Here is a 20,686-nt window from a genome sequence, read left to right on the forward strand (position 1 = left end):
TTTCAGTTGTTGTCTTCGTTCAGTTGGATGTTTGTAATGTTATTGTTTGTTAATATAATCTTGTTGGTCACCCTGAGTGTGCATGTCGTGTAGTTTAATGTGGTGATATCATTCTGATGTACCATGCGCAATTTTATGCAATTTTACCTTGAAATGTTAACCGTTTCTTAAACTTTGTCCCAAAGCTGACCAAAGCTCATACTCTGCCCTTTCTACTCATACAATCTCAACAGTTGTTGTGTAGCAGAGAGGATAGAGAGACTGACTTGTGACCTTATGCTCATGAGTTCAAATCCCCATTCAGCCTATTGTTGTTGGCCAAACATGAAGTAGTTTTGCTCTCTTGTTGTCCAACTCTCCATCTTCAACAGTGTACATGTTTATAATATTTTGCGGAGGAACCCGCATCGCTGCTTGCAGCTATATTTACATATTGGAATAGACACAAAGAATTTAAATACTTCATTTTCCAAACTGTCCTCTGTGAAATGGTTCAAGCAAATGTGTAATTGAGGGTCGAACTGCACAGGGATCTTCTCATAGACAAACATCACAGCCAGTCGAGTGTTTCGTTCCTTAGGAAGCCTCTGAAAAGTGTCAGCATTCCCTGTACAGCCTGGAACACTGCATTTACCACCGTAGTCCATTGTCAATATGCTAGAAAAACGTTTTTTCAAACGACCGTTTTACAGCAACATTTTTTTATTTTGAGATTTGCAAAGGATAGTATGGAACACCGAGTTAGTCACAATTAAATAACTAAATCGGTAAATAAATAGATAAATACATCAATAAATAAATATGGCTATGAAATAAACCCTGAAATTAAAAAAGATGGCAATAAATATAGCATCATATAATTATATAGCTGAATCCATTTACCTTCATCAATAAATAAATACCTTCTATAAATAAATGTCTATTATCGAACACTTTATGAAGTACACTGCAATACAGTGCACTTACTCTGTAGTCTGTAGTGCACTCCGTCGCTGATTAGTGCTGTCTCAAATGGAACACTTACGTTAACCACTTGGCAGAAGTGACGGACGCAAATCTGCTCGCGGCACCCACGAATCTAAGGCGGAAGTGACAGACTCAAATCTGCTCGCAAGTCATTTAGTCCGCCATTATTTTAGAAATTAAATGAAAAGCTGCCGAAAGGGCTCCTCCTCTTCCGCTACGTAGCCAAGATGGCGCCCGTTTAGGGCGAGTAGTGTCCATCGTTGTACACTGCATTTTTTGACCGTTTGCAATGCGCCATCCGGGTACTTTCAGTGCCCTGAATTCTGCTGGTTCTGTCAGTGTAAGCGCCCTAAGCACTGAAAGTCAGTGCTCGAAGTGCACAAGTGCTCGGTCGTAGACACAGCCCTAGATTCGATAGATGATGGAAGACATAAGTCGTGTCAGCGATCGCATGCTGGCCCTTATAGATCAAATTGATCAGTATGGCTTGTCAGGATATATTATTTTGTCACATTGTAGATTTTGTAGAGGTTCGGTGGATAAGTGGTCTACAGAACATAAACATTGACCACAAAGTCTTAAATGGTTTGAGACTTATTGAGCAACGTGTTTGTGTGCAAGACGGCAAGTGTAGAAAGCCACAACAAGAATCTTCCTTTAGGGTTTAGCGTATTTTGATCGTAACCTATTGTCTGGGTTCACAGAGACGATTTAAGTTATTTGTAAGATGTAGTTTCATAAGGGGCTGTGGTATCGTGAGAAATTTGGCTATTGCCTCAAGACAACCCCAAATACGCGATTAGCCTACACATTCGGGTATTTTCTGGTGTGCCCACGATAACAAGTTGTTTTCGATCAGCCCAGGCCATACAAAATGTTGCCTAAATGCCAATAAATTTGTGACTAAAAGCTCCTTTCATCCATGAGCCTGAATAGCTTGCTTTGTATAGCAACAGACCAACAATCATCTGTTTTTGCTCTAGTGTGATCGAATCCCACTTCATGCCAGCTTGCAACTGTTTTATTTTCTTAGCCTACAGCAGCAAATATGAGATGCGACTTGAAATTCGCCCCCCCCTTGAACGAAACCTGTGTCGCACTTGCCAAAAGACTCTGATGTGTCGGGGTATAAAATGAGGCAGCAAAGCCAAAGGTTTTGAATGCGTGAGAACTTGGTTGAGACAGTTTGAGACCGTTTGAGAGACTTTGAGGCAGTTAGAATGAGTTTGGGAGAGTTAGAGAGAGTTTGAGAGAGTTAGAGAACCTTAGAGAAAGTTAGCTACTTCTGTGCCATTAGCGAAATCCTGTTTGTTCATTTGTCTGTTTGTGTGCTGTTGTATGTATAGATATTATCAGTATTAGCTTCAGTGTAGTTATTTATAGTTTATTGCTGCCTTAGTTAGTTAATTGTGTGTTTCCATAGTTTGTTTATATTCAGTATTAGTTGATAGATCGTTTGATAGATAGTTCAGATAAATAGTTTAGATAGTTTGTAGTAGGCCTAGTGCTAGCTTGAGAAATGGAGAATAAGGCCAACAAGAGACAAAGGTCCCTTGTGTGGGAGCACTTTGATCTGGTCTCCCCTAACAAGGTGCAGTGTTTGCAATGCCCTATGAATTTGTCATAATGTAACAATACATTTTCAATGTTAAGGCATCTGCGTGCTAAGCACCCAGGGCTGGCCAACCCACCTGCACCCAATGCAGAGGATGCTGCTGCATGAGCTGCTGTTGCTGCTGGGAGTCCCGCAGTCATAGCAAGGCGGTGAGGGAGGCTAAACGACTGTACTCAGAGAGACTAAAACACCAATTCTCTGCAAACGACTCTGCTTCTGTCTGGAGAGGGCTCAGGCAGATTACCAACTACAAGCCCAGAGCCCCCCACTCCACTAACGACTCCCGCCTGGCCAACGACCTGAATGAGTTCTACTGCAGATTTGAAAGACAATTGGACAGTCCTGAACTACCCCTTCCCACCCAGGAGGCCTCCCACCTCCCCCCCTCTACAGTGATGACTCTCTGCATTCAGGAGGGTGAAGTTAACAGACTTTTCAAGAGGCAGAATCCCCGCAAAGCAGCTGGGCCAGACTCTGTCTCTCCAGCCACCCTCAAGCACTGCGCTGACCAGCTGTCTCCGGTGTTTACCTACATCTTTAACACCTCCCTTGAGACATGCCATGTGCCAGCCTGTCTCAAGTCCTCCACCATCATCCCTGTGCCCAAAAAGCCAAGGCCAACAGGACATAATGACTACAGACCCGTCGCCCTGACCTCTGTGGTAATGAAGTCTTTCGAGAGCCTGGTGCTGGTACACCTTAAATCCATCACTGACCCTCTACTGGACCCCCTGCAGTTTGCCTACAGAGCCAACAGGTCTGTGGACGATGCAGTTAACATGGCCCTCCACTTCACCCTACAGCACCTGGACTCCCCAGCATCCTATGCCAGGATCCTGTTTGTGGACTTCAGCTCTGCCTTCAATACAATCATCCCCGTCCTGCTTCAGGACAAGCTCTCCCAGCTGAACGTGCCTGATTCCACCTGCAGGTGGATCACAGACTTCCTGTCTGATAGGAAGCAGTGCGTTAAGCTGGGAACACAAGTCTCTGACTCCCGGTCCATCAGCACCAGATCTCCTCAGGGCTGCGTCCTTTCCCCTCTGCTCTTCTCCCTGTACACCATAGCTGCACCTCCAGTCATCCGTCCGTCAAACTCCTGAAGTTTGCGGACGACACCACCGTTATTGGGCTCATCTCTGGTGGAGACGAGTCTGATTATAGGTGGGAAGCGGCCAACCTGGTGACCTGGTGCAGCCAGAAAAACTTAGAGCTCAATGCTCTTAAGACAGTGGAGATGGTTGTGGACTTCAGGAAGAACACAGCCCCACTCACCCCCATCACCCTGTGTAACTCCCCAGTCAACACTGTGGAGTCCTTCCGCTTCCTGGGCACTATCCTCTCCCAGGACCTCAAGTGGGAACTGAACATCAGCTCCCTCATCAAGAAAGCACAACAGAGGATGTCATTTAGTCATTTAGCAGACGCTCTTATCCAGAGCGATGTACTTCCTTCGGCAGCTGAAGAAGTTCAACCTGCCAAAGACAATGATGGTGCACTTCTACTCAGCCATCATTGAAACAGGGAGTGTCCAGGACCAATACCTCACGCCACAAAAACAGTTTCTTCCCTTCCGCTGTTGGCCTCTTCAACAAGGCCAAGGGACCACACTGACTCTAATGACTTCCTGCTTAAAACACACTGCTTTTTGCACTGCATTACAAAATTGTATCTTGTACATTTGTATTTTTTGTAATATTTGTATTTTTATATTGTAATTTACGGCAACTTATATTTTATTGTATATTTAATTTAATTCTAATCCCACTTAGTACTGCTAGTTTATGTACCCTTACTATAGATAGTCCACATATTTAAATTTTAGGTCCCTATATGTTTATTGTATGCACCTTCCTGCCAAAGCAAATTCCTTGTCTGTGCAAACTTTCATGGCGAATAAATCCCATTCTGATTCTGATTCTTACACAATACTATCATGTAATGGTCAGCAGTTGTACATACATAAGTACATAAGTTACAGTATATGTATGAAAGTTACAATACAATTAATCTGTTAAATGGTAATACATATTCAAACGATTTGTTGTCTTGACAGCAAGGAAACAAGCACTTGATGATGCACTGGTGGAGATGGTGGTGAAGGACTTAAAGCCGTTTTCTGTAGTGGAGGATGAGGGCTTCAGAGCATTTGTGGGGAAGCTGGATCCAGCCTACACTCTTCCAACAAGAAAAGCATTAAAGATCATGGTGTGTGAGAAATACCACACAACCAAGGAGAAGGTGGAGGCTGAGTTAAGGGATGCAGCAGCTTGTGTCAGCCTGACATGTGGACCTCCAATAACATGGATTCATACCTGGATGTTACATGCCACTTCACCAAAGAAGATAAATTATGTTTATCTTCGTTATGTCGCTAAGTTCACTGGAACACACACAGCAGAGCATATTAAGGATGCAAAGGATTTGCTCATAGCAGACTGGGGTCTGCAAGGCAGAGTCAGGTGTCTTGTTACCGACAATGCAGCAAATATGCTTCTCTGTGCCTCACTCATGAAAATCAGTAATGTTTCATGTTTTGCCCATACACTGAACTTAGTGGTGAAGAAGGCCCTTGATGATACTGCTGATCTGGCAACGATCCGCTCAAAAGCAAGGAGGATTGTGACATTATTTAGAAGTAGTTGTACAGCCAAGGACAGGTTGGCAGATGTCCAAAGACAGATGGGCAGGCCACAACTGCAGCTGATCCAGGAAGTGGAGACACGATGGAACAGCACCTTCTCCATGTTCCAGCGTCTGCACGACCAGAGGGAGCCAGTAGGAGCTGCTCTTTCTAGTCTGAGGACTAAAGTGACAGCAATGTCAAGTGCAGAAAATGACACCATCTGCCAGGCACTCTCCATCCTTGCCCCCTTCAACCATGCAACTGTGGAATTGTCAGCTGAGAGAAATGTGTCAGCCTCCAAGGTCAGTTTAGTATCTATCAGTCCAACAGCACTTACAATACAACACACGTGAAAACAATGAACATGTAAATATCTCTCTTATATTCCAGGTTATTCCGACGGTGAGGATGATTCAGCACAGCATGTCATTGAAGCTGACTGATATGAGCAACCCCACAGCAGTAGATTTGGGGGAAAAGCTGATGCGATGCTTGAGGGCCAGGCAATGTCCAGAGACTGTTCATTGCCTACAGGCTGCAACTATTTTGGATCCACGGTTCAAAACTCTGGGATTTGGCAACCCAGATAAAAGCAAGGATGCACTAAGATATGTCACGGCAAAGTGTGCAAAACTGATGAAACAGCACCAGCTCCCACGCCACTTCCACCTTCACCAGCGCTCACGCCACCTCCACTTTCACCAGCTCCCATGCCACCTCCACCAGATAGACCAACAACATCAGAGGTGCTATTCTTGGATATGTATTTGTATCTTTAACATTCCTTAGAAATGATTTATACTAATTATTTATTTCCTTGACAGGGACACCAGGGGAGTGTCAAAGAAAACACTCCTTGACAACCGAGTGAGTGACACAAGGAGAGTGCAGAGCACTACTGCTAGTGCTACAATTGAGGTACAACGGTACCTGGCAGATGCCTACCTGGACAGAGTGGAAGACCCCTTGGTTTACTGGGCCAGAAATGCAGGGGTCTTCCCTCACCTTTATAAACTGACAATGGTCCATCTGGCCATCCCTGCAACCTCGGTGCCATGTGAGCGCATTTTCTCGAAGGCTGGTCAGGTGGTGATAAAAAACGTAATCGCCTGAGCCCAGGCAATGTTGATAAGATCCTGTTTCTGAATAAAAACCTGTAAATGTACCTTCTCCCTCACAAGTCTTATTGCACAAGCACTACTTCATGACACACATCCACCCGGAATCCATGTACTGCAGTAACACTGAGAAGATATATTTTTGGCCTTTATTTTGTTTTGGAAACACTTCAAGATGTATAAGTAAGGGATAATGCCCGACGAGGTGTCCAATATCACCTGCTAATGGACGATGCGGAGGCGTGAACCGTCCGACGCGCAGCGGAGGTTTTGCCCCAATTGTATTTTTAGATGAAAGCCATCGCTCCCGTATTCGATACCACACCATCTGTTTCAGGATGGCAATAATTCCGTTCAACCACAAGGACCCTTAGAATTACAATGTGGAATTAGCGATAAGACTGTTGGGTATGCCATACTCGTAGCTGCCAGCAGATGTTGCTGTTGAGTAAAGGTTTCGAGCGTGTCAAAGGCCCCGACTCAAATGTTTCAATTGTATCTGTGTTTCGAAAATACTCGATTTGCCCATCACTAACTTCAGGTCTCGTCTCACTAAATGGTAATACCGGCATGGCATAATGGTGAGGCTAGATATTTATAGCTAGGTGCCTTATCGACCTAGATATCCACATAATGGCAGAGCGATTACTAGCTGTGTAAGCTAACATTACCTGGCACTAATCACCCCCCACTACCTGTACATTTTGCACACGAACAGTGCTCGATGAGTCTCAAACTATTTAAGACTTCAATATCTATGTTCTGTAGAGCTATTATCCACCCAAGTACCTCTACAAAATCCACAATGTGTGCCAAAATAATATATCCTGACATTACAGCACAAAAACAGTGCGATTTGTCACTCATACATTTGCAGTTTATGGCTAATAGCAGAGACCTGATGTAAAAACTAGAGCCTCAAGTAGATAAACAAGAAGCTAACGTTCTACTGCTAACAATGTTAGCTGGTCGGTTTTGCGGGGGAATCTCAAAATACATGTACAGACTGTAAAATGAATCACAGGACTGAATTCTAGGAGGACCTAAGCTTTCAAACAAAGTATAGCAAATGCATATGCCCTGCAGCGAAATCATTAGAACATCTTATGTTTGTGGCTAATGTCACGCCTGCTTATCGCAGCACAGCAGAGCAGCGATCTGACCAGCAAACGAATTATATAAACACTTAAAAGTCATTTTCAAGCCATCCAGTGAAAGGGTGTGTTGACTTGTTGTAGCACACGAACATAGGACATCTGGCACAAATCCACCTAATTATTTAATATTTTAGCAGCGGGACTTCTCGGCAGTTCTCCATTGAATTGAATGATATATTTATTGATGTAGGATAATGGATTCAGCTATATAATTATATGATGCTATATTTATTGCCATCTTTTTTAATGTCAGGGTTTATTTCATAGCCATATTTATTTATGTATTTATCTATTTATTTAGCAATCTATATTTATTTAATTGTGACTAACTCGGTGTTCCATAGGAAAGAGGTGTCAATGGACTTTGAGGTTCACTGACCATTTTACCCACTGAACTTTCGTTATTCAGCTGTGACAAGTTAAATTCGGTTCTCCAATCAAAGACCCCTTTAATGTTAAATAACCTCCTAAAGTGAAGTTTTTATGTCATGGGACCTTTAAGATTTCCAATTGCTTTACAGCTTCTGCTTACATTATACAGTTAGTTTCTCCTCATACAGTGAGGGAAATAATTATTTGATCCCCTGCTGATTTTGTATGTTTGCCCATTGACAAAGAAATTATAATAATTAATGGTAGATTTATTTGAACAGTGAGACAGAATAAAAACAACAAAATCCAGAAAAACAGATGTCAAAATTGTTATAAATTGATTTGCATTTTAATGAGTGAAATAAGTATTTGACCCCCCCCCCTCAATCAGAAAGATCTGCAAGAGCTACAAGACCATCGCCAAGCAACTTGGTGAGAAGGTGACAACAATTGGTGTGATTAATCGCAGACGGAAGAAACACAAAATAACTGTCAATTTCCCTTGGTCTGGGGCTCCATGCAAGATCTCACCTTGTGGAGTTGCAATGATCATGAGAACGATGAGGAATCAGCCCAGAACTACAAGGGAGGATCTTGTCAATGTGATATCAAGGCAGTTGGGACCATGGTCTCCAAGAAAACAATTGGTAACACATTACGCCGTGAAGGACTGAAATCCTGCAGCGCCCGCAAGGTCCCCCTGCTCAAGAAAGCACATGTACAGGCCCGTCTGAAGTTTGCCAATGAACATCTGAAGGATTCAAAGGAGAACTGGGTGAAAGTGTTGTGGTCAGATGAGACCAAAATTGAGCTCTTTGGCATCAACTCAACTCGCCGTGTTTGGAGGAGGAATGCTGCCAATGACCCCAAGAACACCATCCCCACCGACAAACACAGAGGTGGAAACATTATGCTTTGGGGGTGTTTTTCTGTGGGGGACAGGATAACAGGACAACTTCACTGCATCAAAGGGACAATGGACGGGGCCATGTAACATCAAATCTTGGGTTAGAACCTCAGCCAGGGCATTGGGACGTGGATGGGTATTTCAGCATGACAATGACCCAAAACACACAGCCAAGGCAACAAAGGAGTGGCTCAAGAAGAAGCACATTAAGGTCCTGGAGTTGCCTAGCCAGTCTCCAGACCTTAATCCCATAGAAAATCTGTGGAGGGAGCAAACGTCAGCCTCGAAACCTTAATGACTTGGAGAAGATCTGTAAAGAGGAGTGGGACAAAATCCCTCCTGAGGTGTGCAAACCTGGTGGCCAACTACAAGAAATGTCTGACCTCTGTGATTGCCAACAAGGGTTTTGCCACCAAGTACCAAGTCATACTTTGCAGAAAGGTAAAATACTTAAGTTCACTCATTAAAATGCAAACCAATTTATAACAATTTTGACGTGTTTTCTGAAATTGTTGTTGTTATTCTGTCTCTCACTGTTCAAATAAACCTAGCATTAAAATTATATACTGATCATTTCTTTGTCAGTGGGCAAACATACAAAATCAGCAGGGGATCAAATCATTGTTTCCCTCACTGTAGCTCTGTCTCATCACAAGTGTACCTAAATGTCTTCCATCTGTGGGAGCAATAAACCTCAATAAGGAGAACCTCCAGTGTTTATAACATTAACAATGACTATAATAAAGCTGTATTTTAAATCAAATTTATTGCATTGTTGCATAAAAAACGAAAATATACATTGTATTCACAAGATTATGAAATGTTACTTTACTTCTACTTTTAAAAACAAACTATTTATTTTAGGAAATCAAGAATGTTGAATTATACACGTTCCAAGACAATCATCAGTGTAGGGATGCATTTTCTCAAATGGTCATCTGCCTGTAAACAGTCGGATATTGGAAAAAACGGAAGGGAGCTAGATACAGACGAGTGAGTGCCACAGCTGCACAATCTCTTCTTGACTGTTGTTTCACAAACACGAGGCAAAAGCGTAGTCCAGACACCATCGCGAGGACGTCCTGCTGGACTTTACTTGGGCTTGGTCTCGGCATCTGTTACTTGGCGGATAAAGATGGCGTCCTCCGGGTGGCTAATGTCTCCCTGCTCCTGCATATAGGAGGAGGCAATGGCCAGCGTGGAGCCGTCATTGCTGAAGGCCAGTGAGGCGATGCTGGTGGGATAGCGGTGGAACTGGCACAGACGCTTCTTGTTGAAGGGGTCCCAGATGTTCACGAACCCGTCTGAGCCACCTTATTACAAGGAGAGGCTTAAGGTCAATGCTGCAGCTTTACACTGGTTCTTTAAAAAAAAACATTAATAATTGAGAACAGCTATTATAACTTTCCCTACACAAATCCAACAGGTCACATATAAGTAATCCGCAAAGGAAAGTAATGGGTTAAAAATGATATGGATTGAACCTTAAATCGAGCTGCAACAAACGATTATTTTGATAATCAATTATTCTAGTTTTTTTTTGCTGTGTTCTAGCTGGTGTGTAGTTTATAAGGGAGTTAGCAATGTAGCTAGGTTCTTGTCCGTGTAGAGCTTTGTATGTGAGGAAAAGGACCTTAAAGTCAATTCTGAAGGTAACGGGGAGCCAGTGTAAAGTAGCTAGGACAGGACTAATTTGTTCTCTCCTTTTAGTTTTGGTTAATAATCTAGCTGCAGTATTTTGAATGAGCTGTAGTCTTTCAGTGGTTTTCTTGGGAAGACCAGTGAAAAGTGTGTTATAGTAGTCCAGCCGGCTGGATATAAAAGCATGAATTAACTTCTCTGCATCATTTTGGTTTATGAATGGTCGTACCTTTGCTATATTCCTCAGGTGAAAGAAACCTGTTTTGGTCACTTTATTAATGTGAGAGTTGAAATTCAAATCTGAGTCCAGGATTACACCGAGACTTGTCAGCTCTGGTTTAAGACAGGGGGTAAGCCTCCTAGATTCTTAGTAAGCATCTCTCTTTTGGATTTGGGGCCACATAGTAGGACTTCGGTTTTGTCTTCATTTAATTTAAGAAAGTTATCATTCATCCATTTGTTTATTGCCAACAGGCAGTTGGTAATGGAATTGATGGCCGTTGCATCTTTGGGTTCAGTGGATATATATAGTTGTGTGTCATCCACATAGCTATGGAAATCTATGTTATGTTCTCTGATTATGTCGCCGAGTGGTAACATATAAAGAGAAAAAAAGTAATGGACCTAAGCAGCTTCCTTGAGCAACCCCGTAGCAGTTCTCATGTTTCTTGGACCTATGGTCTCCTAAACTAACATAAAACTTCCTTCCTGTGATATATGATATCATCCAGTTCAATACACTATCCGTGAGCCCAATAAGCTTTTCCAGTCTATTGATTAGGATGTCGTGATCAATGGTATCAAATGCTGCACTGAGATCTAACAGGATAAGGATAGAGCCTTTATTTGCATCAGAGTTTAGTCTGAGGTCGCTAATTATTTTGGTGAGAGCAGTTTCAGTACTGTGATTTTTCCTGAAACCTGACTGCGAGACTTCCAGGATGTTATTTTCTTCAAGAAAAGAATTTAAGGTTGTCCCGCAACCCTTGTGTATCGAGGCATGCATGCATATTCATATTTTCATAAATCCCCCCCCCCCCCGCGCATTAGGCTAGTACTCGGTCTCTGATTTCGCATTTCTCACTCAAGTGAAGGAGCACAGTACCACAGCATTTAACTTAACATTAATAAGTCAGGACAGGTATGCAGCTGAGTTAACGTTGATGTAACATAATTTTATATTCATCATTAGCTACATAGCTTTATGTGGCCAGGCTCGTTATCACAAACAAAATCTGGCAAGCAATTGAAACTAACTCCCTGAAACATACAGTATGTTACATACACTATAGCTAATACTCGCTAAATCTCTGTGTTAGGGATGTCACGAGAACCGATACTACTGACACCTTCCAGTTCCAAAATGACAAAACACTGACGATGCCCATTTTTTTAAGCACCGTAGGCACCGTTAGCGACGATGCCAGTGTTGGCAGCATCGGTGCTGCGCCTCTTCCGGAACTGATGGGGGCAGCATACGCTTCAGTGTTCCAGTACTTGTTGCACTATGAGCATTAATTGCACTTTATTATGTTGTTCTATGCTATATTGCACATGTTTTTATGTCTTATGACATTTTGATATTTTTCAAGTATTTTAGATGTGTGAGTTCTAAATATTTCCGACGGTCCCCACAGCGCAACTTATTTATCCGAAACAGTAACTAGCTAGCTTTAGTTAGCTAAATTAGCTAGCATAATACTCGTAGCAATGCTACTACCATGCTAGTGTTAGTTGTTAGCCTTCTCATTAGTACATTTTGAAGCCATACTACATTTACATTTAGTCATTTAGCAGACGCTCTTATCCAGAGCGACTTACAGTAAGTACAGGGACATTCCCCCGAGGCAAGTAGGGTGAAATGCCTTGCCCAAGGACACAACGTCATTTGGCACAGCCGGGAATCGAACTGGCAACCTCATCCTTACTGGCCCGATTCCCTCACCGCTCAGCCACCTGACTCCTAAAGCGTTTGTCGCATAGTTGTCTATCGGAAAATATTCAGTTGGAATGTTCGAAATCGCATGCGAGACGTTACGCTGTGAGACCCGCATTCGAACGATCACATATGTGCGACGCTACTCATTTACGGGTTAATAAAGAAGTTCAAGTAAATGGAATCTTAGAAAAACCTTTTTTTTATGTGGTATCGAAATCGTCATCGAGAATCGTGTTATTTTACTGGTATTGGAACCGACTACTGCATTTTTGATATCGTGACACCCCTACTCTATGTGTAACGGGGGAAGAGATTTCGGAAGAGTTTTGGTACAGAAAAAGATTGCAAACGTTAGGTAGCTAGCTTTGCTAGCCTTACGCCTAGCTTACCTTTTTTAATGTTTTCTTTCTAAATGCCGGTAAAAGTTTGATGTAGGCCTAGTCCCAGTCGTCTCAGTGAGTGTCTCTTTACACAAGCAGTGTGTTTTCTTTTGAACATTATTGTAAACTCTTTGTGGTTCAGGTAACCAAATATATTTATAGATGATTTGGCCAACATCTTCAGACAGCCACTGTTTCACCCATCTTCCTCATTCACTTTTGGGGTGCGAGGAGGGGTGATGGGTAATTTCAAATTAGAATGACGTTTTACATCCAATAACAGTAATGATATTAAAGGCCATATGGCAGGTTAAACACTACTGTTGATTAATGGGTACATGAAGCACTCAAAATATGTATCATTTAAAATATCTCCAAATGGTGTCTCCAAATGGTGTTAAAGACCAGTTGTCGTTTTTGGTGTTAGCATTAGCATATTAGCGCAATTCGGCGATGACATCACGTTGGGGAGTCGTGGATGAGAGTAGCCTCAGCCTGGTACTAGAACTATGGCGACTGACTGGGATGAAGAAGAGGTGACAAAAACCACTAATGTGTATGATAGCCCGCAGCCGTATAATTTTGAACCAAGTAGACATGAGAGGGCAAATGAGGAATTGCCGAGACCTGATGGCCATCAAAGCCAATTAAATGGATGGTCCGAGGAGAATGAGTGGAGAGTTGGTGAAGTGTCCTTGTGAGTTGCTATCATTTAGCAATCCAGCAACGAGCTCTGGAGCTAGTCTACGAACAGCAATGCACATATACAAAACATTTTTACTGTCAGTGAATAGCACCGAGTGAAAGTCAACGTTTTCTTTATCTAGTGACAGTTATCATTAAGGGCCTGACATTAACTTTTTGAGGCACTTCCTACATTTACGTTTCACTTTTCCATGCACAAAAGTCACGTCCGGGTAAAGATTGTGCCTTTGACCAACGAAGATGAGCTGTAATATTATACAAATGATAATAATTGAGGTGTTATAAAATATGTTATTTGTTACATTAAACATTTACACAATTTCTGCAGAATGAAACACTTATGTACTGTATTGCAGCTTCGTCCCAATATCTCTACAGACCGTGCAGCTAATTTAATGCTCAACACTTGAACGGGCGCTTATTACCTAAAAGAGGACTTATTTACTGCGTCTTCTTAGTTACACTATCAGGGCTTGGAAATACTGTGACTTGCTAAAGGAAAAAAACAACTTGTCCCGGACAATCATGTCGTTAGCTGTAGTCAGAATCAGAAAGGGATTTATTCGCCATGAAAGTTTGCACAGACAAGGAATTTGCTTTGGCAGGAAGGTGCATACAATAAACATATACCTAAAATTTAAATATGTGGACTAACTATACTAAGGGTACATGCTTTCCAACGATATTAAATACAATACCAATTGGTATTATTGAAGGGGAGGAATAATCAATCGAAATAACGTTTCCGAACTTTTTTTGAGTTTAGATCTAGAAATATAAGACATCATGCTAGCTATGGGCTAACTTGCCAGTCCCATCTGTAAAATCCCCCCAAGATCATCCCAAATTAACTATTTTCCCCAACGTAAACACATTTCCGATTAGATGTCCCACGTTTTGATGGTACTAGCAGAGCCCATATTAGACATTCTCTGGTACTAGCCTAGTGTTTATTTCTAATCGATTTCAATGGTCTCAAAGGGGGCTTTGGTCTGTCATCTCCCCAACGTGATGTCATGCAATGCATTGTGGGGTAAAGAAGAATCATTACAAAAAGTTGCAACTTTTTCGTATTATATTCCGTTTTGTGACACCCAACAACATCAAATACAACGGATAACAGTTTAAATTAGTGCTGTCAAACGATTCAAATATTTAATCGCGATTAATTGCATTAATGTCATAGTTAACTCGTGATTAATCCCAATTAATCACACATTTTTTAATATTCTAAATGTCCCTTGATTTCTTTTTGTCCCATTATTTTTTCTCATTTTAATGCTCTTATCAACATGGAAAAGTGGATTGGAGACCGGTCTCGAGTACTATAACAATGATGTCATATGAATATGGAATAAAGTAAAGGCAAGTTCCGCCCTGCGTGTATTACAAACGAAGGCATTTTTGGGTTGAAGTTTTGTAAAACTTTCCCACACTCTGCTAGTTCGGCTGTTTGCACTATGACATTCTCATAGGCACTGTGTCGTCTTGTCTTCTATTGGATTGCATATGGGAGTGTTACAGTCTAGCGCTACAGTGCCACACTGATCCAATTGCGTTATTGCAAGCCCTTAAAATAGGTCATATGAGATCAAACAACTTGTCAACAGAAATATTTGTTGACAATGTTTTATTATTTATTATTTAGTTATCGATAACGTCGACAAATTAGTTCAGCCCTAAACTCAATTAAGTCTATTATGGCTGAATTGAAGCCAATAAAGGCTGCATGCATAAGCAAAACCATTCCATAGCAGAAACATACATTCAGAACAACCAGCAAGATGGTGTACCTGTGGCAAATGTGTTGTGGACACTGTGAAATGAGATGGCATTGACAGGGTAAACCTGTTCAATTCCATTCTCCTTCAGCCTGTGGCACTTAAAGGCATACTTCTTCTTTTGAACCTCCTGGCTTGGGTCCAGGTACTCCACGGCCACACGGCCTTCGATTGAACTCAGAACATAGCCCTACAGCAAAGGCAGAAGACTTTTCACAATATGCTCAATTAAGACTAGACAAACTCAGGAGACAACTGGGGTTTACCTGCTTGTTGGGGAAGGCTCGAATGCAGCGTGTTTGGTACTTGAGACTGGACTCTCTCCTCTGCTGGACATAGCCCATGTTCCTGAGGTCCCAAACCAGTACCCTTCTGCCTGCAGTCCCCACAATCACCCTGTCTCCCGCCACAGATAGAGTATACACCTTTGCACAATGAAAAGATGCACGTAACACATTACATTCATAGGTACTCAGGGTATCTGCAGGTTTAGGACAGTTGGATTTAAGACCTTTTTAATAGCACGCAGAATTACATTTAAGACCAGTTTGATTCTGCAAAAATTGTCAAAAGCACACAATACCAGTTACCATCCTTAAGGGACATTGTTTATTGAAAAATGTATTGCAACATAAGTCTTTGAGCAACTGACTAAACATTAGGCAGTAGTGGCTGCACTGAAAGCTTTAATCCCCATCGTTCAGTTTTCAAATGTTCTTACAAAATGTACACTTGTACACACTGCCACTAACTTGTTTTAACCACGGTGCAAAACTGGGTTTACGCCTATGTAACCAGTTCAGTAGTTGAACTTCCCCATGGTTAAAGCGCAAACTTTTCTCCTTGCAGGGCCCAATCCCAATGTCCCCCCTAAACCCTAAGCCCTGAAACCCTCACAGACTTACTTGTCGTCACCTAGTAAGTGATTGCAAAAAGCTGCAAGGCCTCAAAATGCTATAAATTGGAATGGGACTGAATTTTGCTGCATTATCGGCAAAATAGTAGTCTAAATTTGTTGGATCAAATCTGATGAAAGCATATTTGGAATTTATCAAAAGGACAAACTACACACAGTGTTGGCTATATTAAACATCAATGAGCTTTGTGTTTAAAGTTAGATGTTAACTTTCATTTATAATGTTTACATCAGGGTTGGTTGCTCCTTCCATGCTTGTTTGTTTACCGTTCTTGTCTTATGCGGTGGGTTTGTTTTCTTTCGCTTCCGGGCTTCCCCAGGTAACCCGTGTGTTTCACGTCACAACGCTGTGAATTGTTAGGCAGTCGGCAAAAATGCTGACTTATGAAAAGGGTGGGTAAAGGGCTCAAAATGTCTGGGAAAGAGCCCTTGTGCACTTGACGATTTGACCGTGGGACAGCCCAAAGCCTTTACTGACTCAGCGAGAACGTGCCTCAAAGTCTGTGAGGGTGGACATTGGGATAGTCATATTCAGTTTGTGCACCCTGTGACCGCCAACAATCATCTATTGTTGGTTCCGCTTTTAGTTTAGTTTTTTATAAACAGAGGAACACATTTTTGTAACATGATTTCAAAACGAAACCAGTGAAAATAAAATAATCTTCGTTATATCAGCTCAGTTGAACTTTTAAGGCCTTTAACACATGAATTTAAGACTTTTTAATGCCAATTATTAGGGGTGGGAATCTTTTGGTACCTCACAATTCAAATCGATTCTTGGGGTCACGATTCGATTTTTAATCAATCAAAATCGATTCAATATATGCTTACATTTGATTCCAGTTTGCTGTTTAGTGTTACTTGTTTCTATTTGACTGTGATAGGCAGTTAAGTGTTGAAGAAAAAACTATTTTTGAATCGATATGAATCGCTAGAAGACTGAATCACGATTCAAATGTGAATCGATTTTCCCCCCACCCCTACTAACAACAGCCTTATTTTTACATTAAGGAATTTAAAACTTTTAAGGATCCGTGGGTACCCTGGATACTAATACCTGTTCAACCTGTCCAGGACAAGCACATTTTTCAAGTGGATGGGTCAAGGAAAAACATTTGATGAAATGCTCAGCATAACTCACTTAAGTGCAGGGTTTCCAGCAGCACTTTTCAGTTAAGGTGGCCAACTAAGCAACACACGCCTGCCGCCCTAACTACGTCGTCACAAAAAAAACTAATAGCGATATCCGCCCTTCCATTCCAAACCGTGACCAACACCAGTCTCCCTTCTCTGCAGAACGCATTAGTCTATCTCACAAACTCCTCCCCGGTCTGACGGCAAACCCCACCCTACCACCTTAACTAACACATTTTCTACGGGAAACCCTGAAGTGTAAGTGTACCTTGGGATGGCTGACAACTTATTTACAATGACCAAACAAGCCATGCAGTGTGGCGTTATTGTAGAAGACAATGCCTTCAACCGTTTTTTAACTCTTGATATAGTGATGATAAATTAGTTTAGCTCACCTATAATCATTTTGCTATACTTGTTTGATGGGAAAGCTTGTAACGATTGCCTTACCTTTTCAGGCTGGCTAAAGGTGCCAGCATTACATGGTGTCCGAGGGTCCCACAGCCGAACTGATCTGTCCCAACTTCCTGTTACCATGACGTTGACCTCTGGGCAGTACTCTACACAACGAATGGGAGCATCATGTGTCCCAACTATAGTATCTGTTTGAAGAGGTAAAAGTACAATACAATCTCATTATGTGCAGGAGATCAGCATGCATAGTGTTATACCATTAAAGGGGTCATTGACTTTTTGGGGTGGATTTCACACTGTTCCTTAAGGTCTACGAATAGGGTATGTAACATTGGTTGGGTGGGATCGACTTAGGTGGGTAACGTTACAGCTTAGCAACCAAACTATCGCGATTCAACTCAGCTTCAGTTAGCCATCTTGCTAGCTCTAACTAATAAAAAATACCTGTCAAAGATCTGGACAAACATGCATCGTGAATTGTAGATTTACATGACAACACAGGTTATTTATTCAAATGAAACACAGTCAGGAACATGAAATAACATTAGCCCCATTGTCAATAAACTAAATCATCACACATTCTACCTATGATATATACAGGATACATTAGCATTGCTAATAACTGTTAGCGACAAAATCATACTACATTTTGCGGTTGTGATGAACATAAGGTCGGAAGAGCACCTCTTTTCAGCAACAGCTCCATAGCAAATCCTGCTTTACCCAGGTTTTCAAAACTGTCCTCTGTGAAATGGTTTGAGCAAATGTGTAATTGAGGGTCAAACTGAACAGGGATCTTCTCATACACAAACATAACAGTCCGTCGAGTGTTTGGTTACTTGGGAAGACTCTGAAAAGTGTCAGCATTCCCTGTACAGCCTGGAACACTGCATTTACGACCGTAGTCCATTTTCAATATCTTTGAAAAACGTTCTTCTTTGTAATTCCGTGGAAGTACACAGAGCATGCGCAGCAAATTTGGGTGCGTGACAAAAGTACAGACCAGAGCCAAAAAAGGTGGACCCACCAAACTGACGTCAGTTCAGTGGCTTTTTCAAAACTGACCGTTTTACAGCTACATTTTTTTATTGTGAGATTTGCATAGGAAAAAAAGGTGTCAATGGACTTTGAGGTTCACTGTATGTCCATTTTACCCACTCGTCGTTATTCAACTGTGACATGGTAAATTCGGTTCTGCAGTCAATGACTCCTTTAATCAATGAATAGATGTGGCAGACATACCTTGATCTGTGTTAAGATCATGGGTTTTCAGCTGAGTGTCTAAACCTCCACTCCAGGAATGTGTAGGATCCTGAAACACAGAAAATGTCTAAATGTTCCTTCATGGTCAAAAGTGTGTGACTATAATGATGGTGTATAGACCTGCAATGGTTGCCAGGTTTAAAATAAGACATTAAGCAACTATAGCAATGTTCTGTTTTAGTATACTTATAAACAGTCTTCATGCTTACATAAAAAGCACAATCTAGAACAGGCGCTGAGTGTTGATACTTCATCCTCATGGAGTTCCCCCCAACATCATAAAGGCGGACAGTAGAGTCCCAGGAGGATACCAATAGAAATTGGGCTGTACTAGGGCTGAACTTCACAGCAGAGATGCTGTCTTCTGGGCCCTGGTTAAGCTTGTACTCGTTTGAGCCAGTCATCTGTGGAAATAAGTAACAATGACACTTAAGTAAATCAGACAAACAGGCAGACTGGCTACTTGTATCCTAACACGATACACGTCTAGTCTACTATCTAGTTATATCCAATAAGTGAGGCCGTTGAACTGCAGAACGACTCAAGTTGGCTAGCTAGCCTAGTTAAAAATAAACAAAAACATGTTTATGCCACATGCATGGTGACGTTGGCCAGAAATTCAGATAGAGGTCATACTGATGCTTTAGGTAGTTATCTTTTTCCACGTAGAGTTAATATATAGCTGAATGTGGAACATTAGATATTTTGACAGATAGCTTGTTACCTAGCTACATACTAGGTGGCTAACATTAGGATGCTAACAGACTGCGAGGCGAGTTAACTTGCTATGCTAGTTAGCAACCCATATTCGCTACAGTACCGAAGACGGCGAGCTACTGGTACTAGAGCTACGCAAGCAAAATGTTAACTTAACATGTTAGCTAATCTGAAATAAATGACAAACAGAACGTTGGTAATGCATAAAAGTTTCGGAATGTTTCAAATCAATTCGTTTTTAGTACTACTGTAGCTAAAAACCGTCTACTACCGCAGAATCCATGCGAAGCCCACCTATCTTTAACCTCCTCCCGCCTAGCGCGCTAAACAGCACGTCATTACTAGTGTTGGTAAGAGATGGCTATATTCATTGACGGAATCTATACTCACCGTTTTTGTTGTAGAAATGTAACTTTGCTTACGATCTTTTTTCTAAACGATATTCACTTGCTATGGGGCACTAGCTTCACACGACCGTGTGCTGTTAGCAGCATTGGCTAGCCTAGAGTTGCTCTGTTGCGATATGTGGGATTTGATTGGATAAAACGAAAAACCCATGTTCCCGCCTAAGCTTTGATTCGTCGTTATTCCATTACACTTCCGTTTCCGAATACAACACTGTGGCTGTCTGGAACATAGACGCAGAGCCTGTTTAAGGAGAGCCAGGCCACTCCCTATTAAGCCCCGTTGTACCGAATTTGGTTGCAGTTCCACCAGAGTTCCACTGGGAGTGATCGCGGTATACTGCAGAATGAATGGGAGTCTATGGAGCTAAACGGATACATTTGTCTCTTTCGCCTGATTGTCGTTGAGAAATCTCAGATTTGATTGTAGTTTTTGCATGTTCAATATGGATTATAGGTCGAAAGTTGAATGAACGAGTACTTTTGTCCTTTCGATTTCTTACAGGGTAAGTCGTTGTTGCCCATAACACGCTAGCATTCTGCTAACAAATTCTGATTGGTTAGTGAAGGACTGACTACGACCAGAGATCCCGCTTGATGGCATCCGAAGCAGAACCAGAATGTTAGCAAC

General features: G+C 41.8%; 1 protein-coding gene across 1 annotated transcript; it reads right to left on the reverse strand.

The window, feature by feature from the left end:
- Nucleotides 1–9,509: 9,509 nt before the first annotated feature.
- bub3 (BUB3 mitotic checkpoint protein) lies at nucleotides 9,510–20,158 on the reverse strand. Its single transcript, XM_067244904.1, has 7 exons — nucleotides 20,042–20,158; nucleotides 19,144–19,338; nucleotides 18,914–18,983; nucleotides 17,708–17,859; nucleotides 15,474–15,632; nucleotides 15,220–15,397; nucleotides 9,510–10,074 (listed from the first exon to the last, which is right to left on the reverse strand). Exons 2-7 carry the CDS (start codon nucleotides 19,336–19,338, stop codon nucleotides 9,854–9,856), a joined length of 975 nt encoding a protein of 324 aa, XP_067101005.1. The 5' UTR covers nucleotides 20,042–20,158; the 3' UTR covers nucleotides 9,510–9,853.
- Between the last annotated feature and the right edge of the window lie 528 nt (nucleotides 20,159–20,686).

Source organism: Osmerus mordax, chromosome 10 (assembly GCF_038355195.1).
Source record: "Osmerus mordax isolate fOsmMor3 chromosome 10, fOsmMor3.pri, whole genome shotgun sequence".
Taxonomy (NCBI): Eukaryota; Metazoa; Chordata; class Actinopteri; order Osmeriformes; family Osmeridae; genus Osmerus; species Osmerus mordax.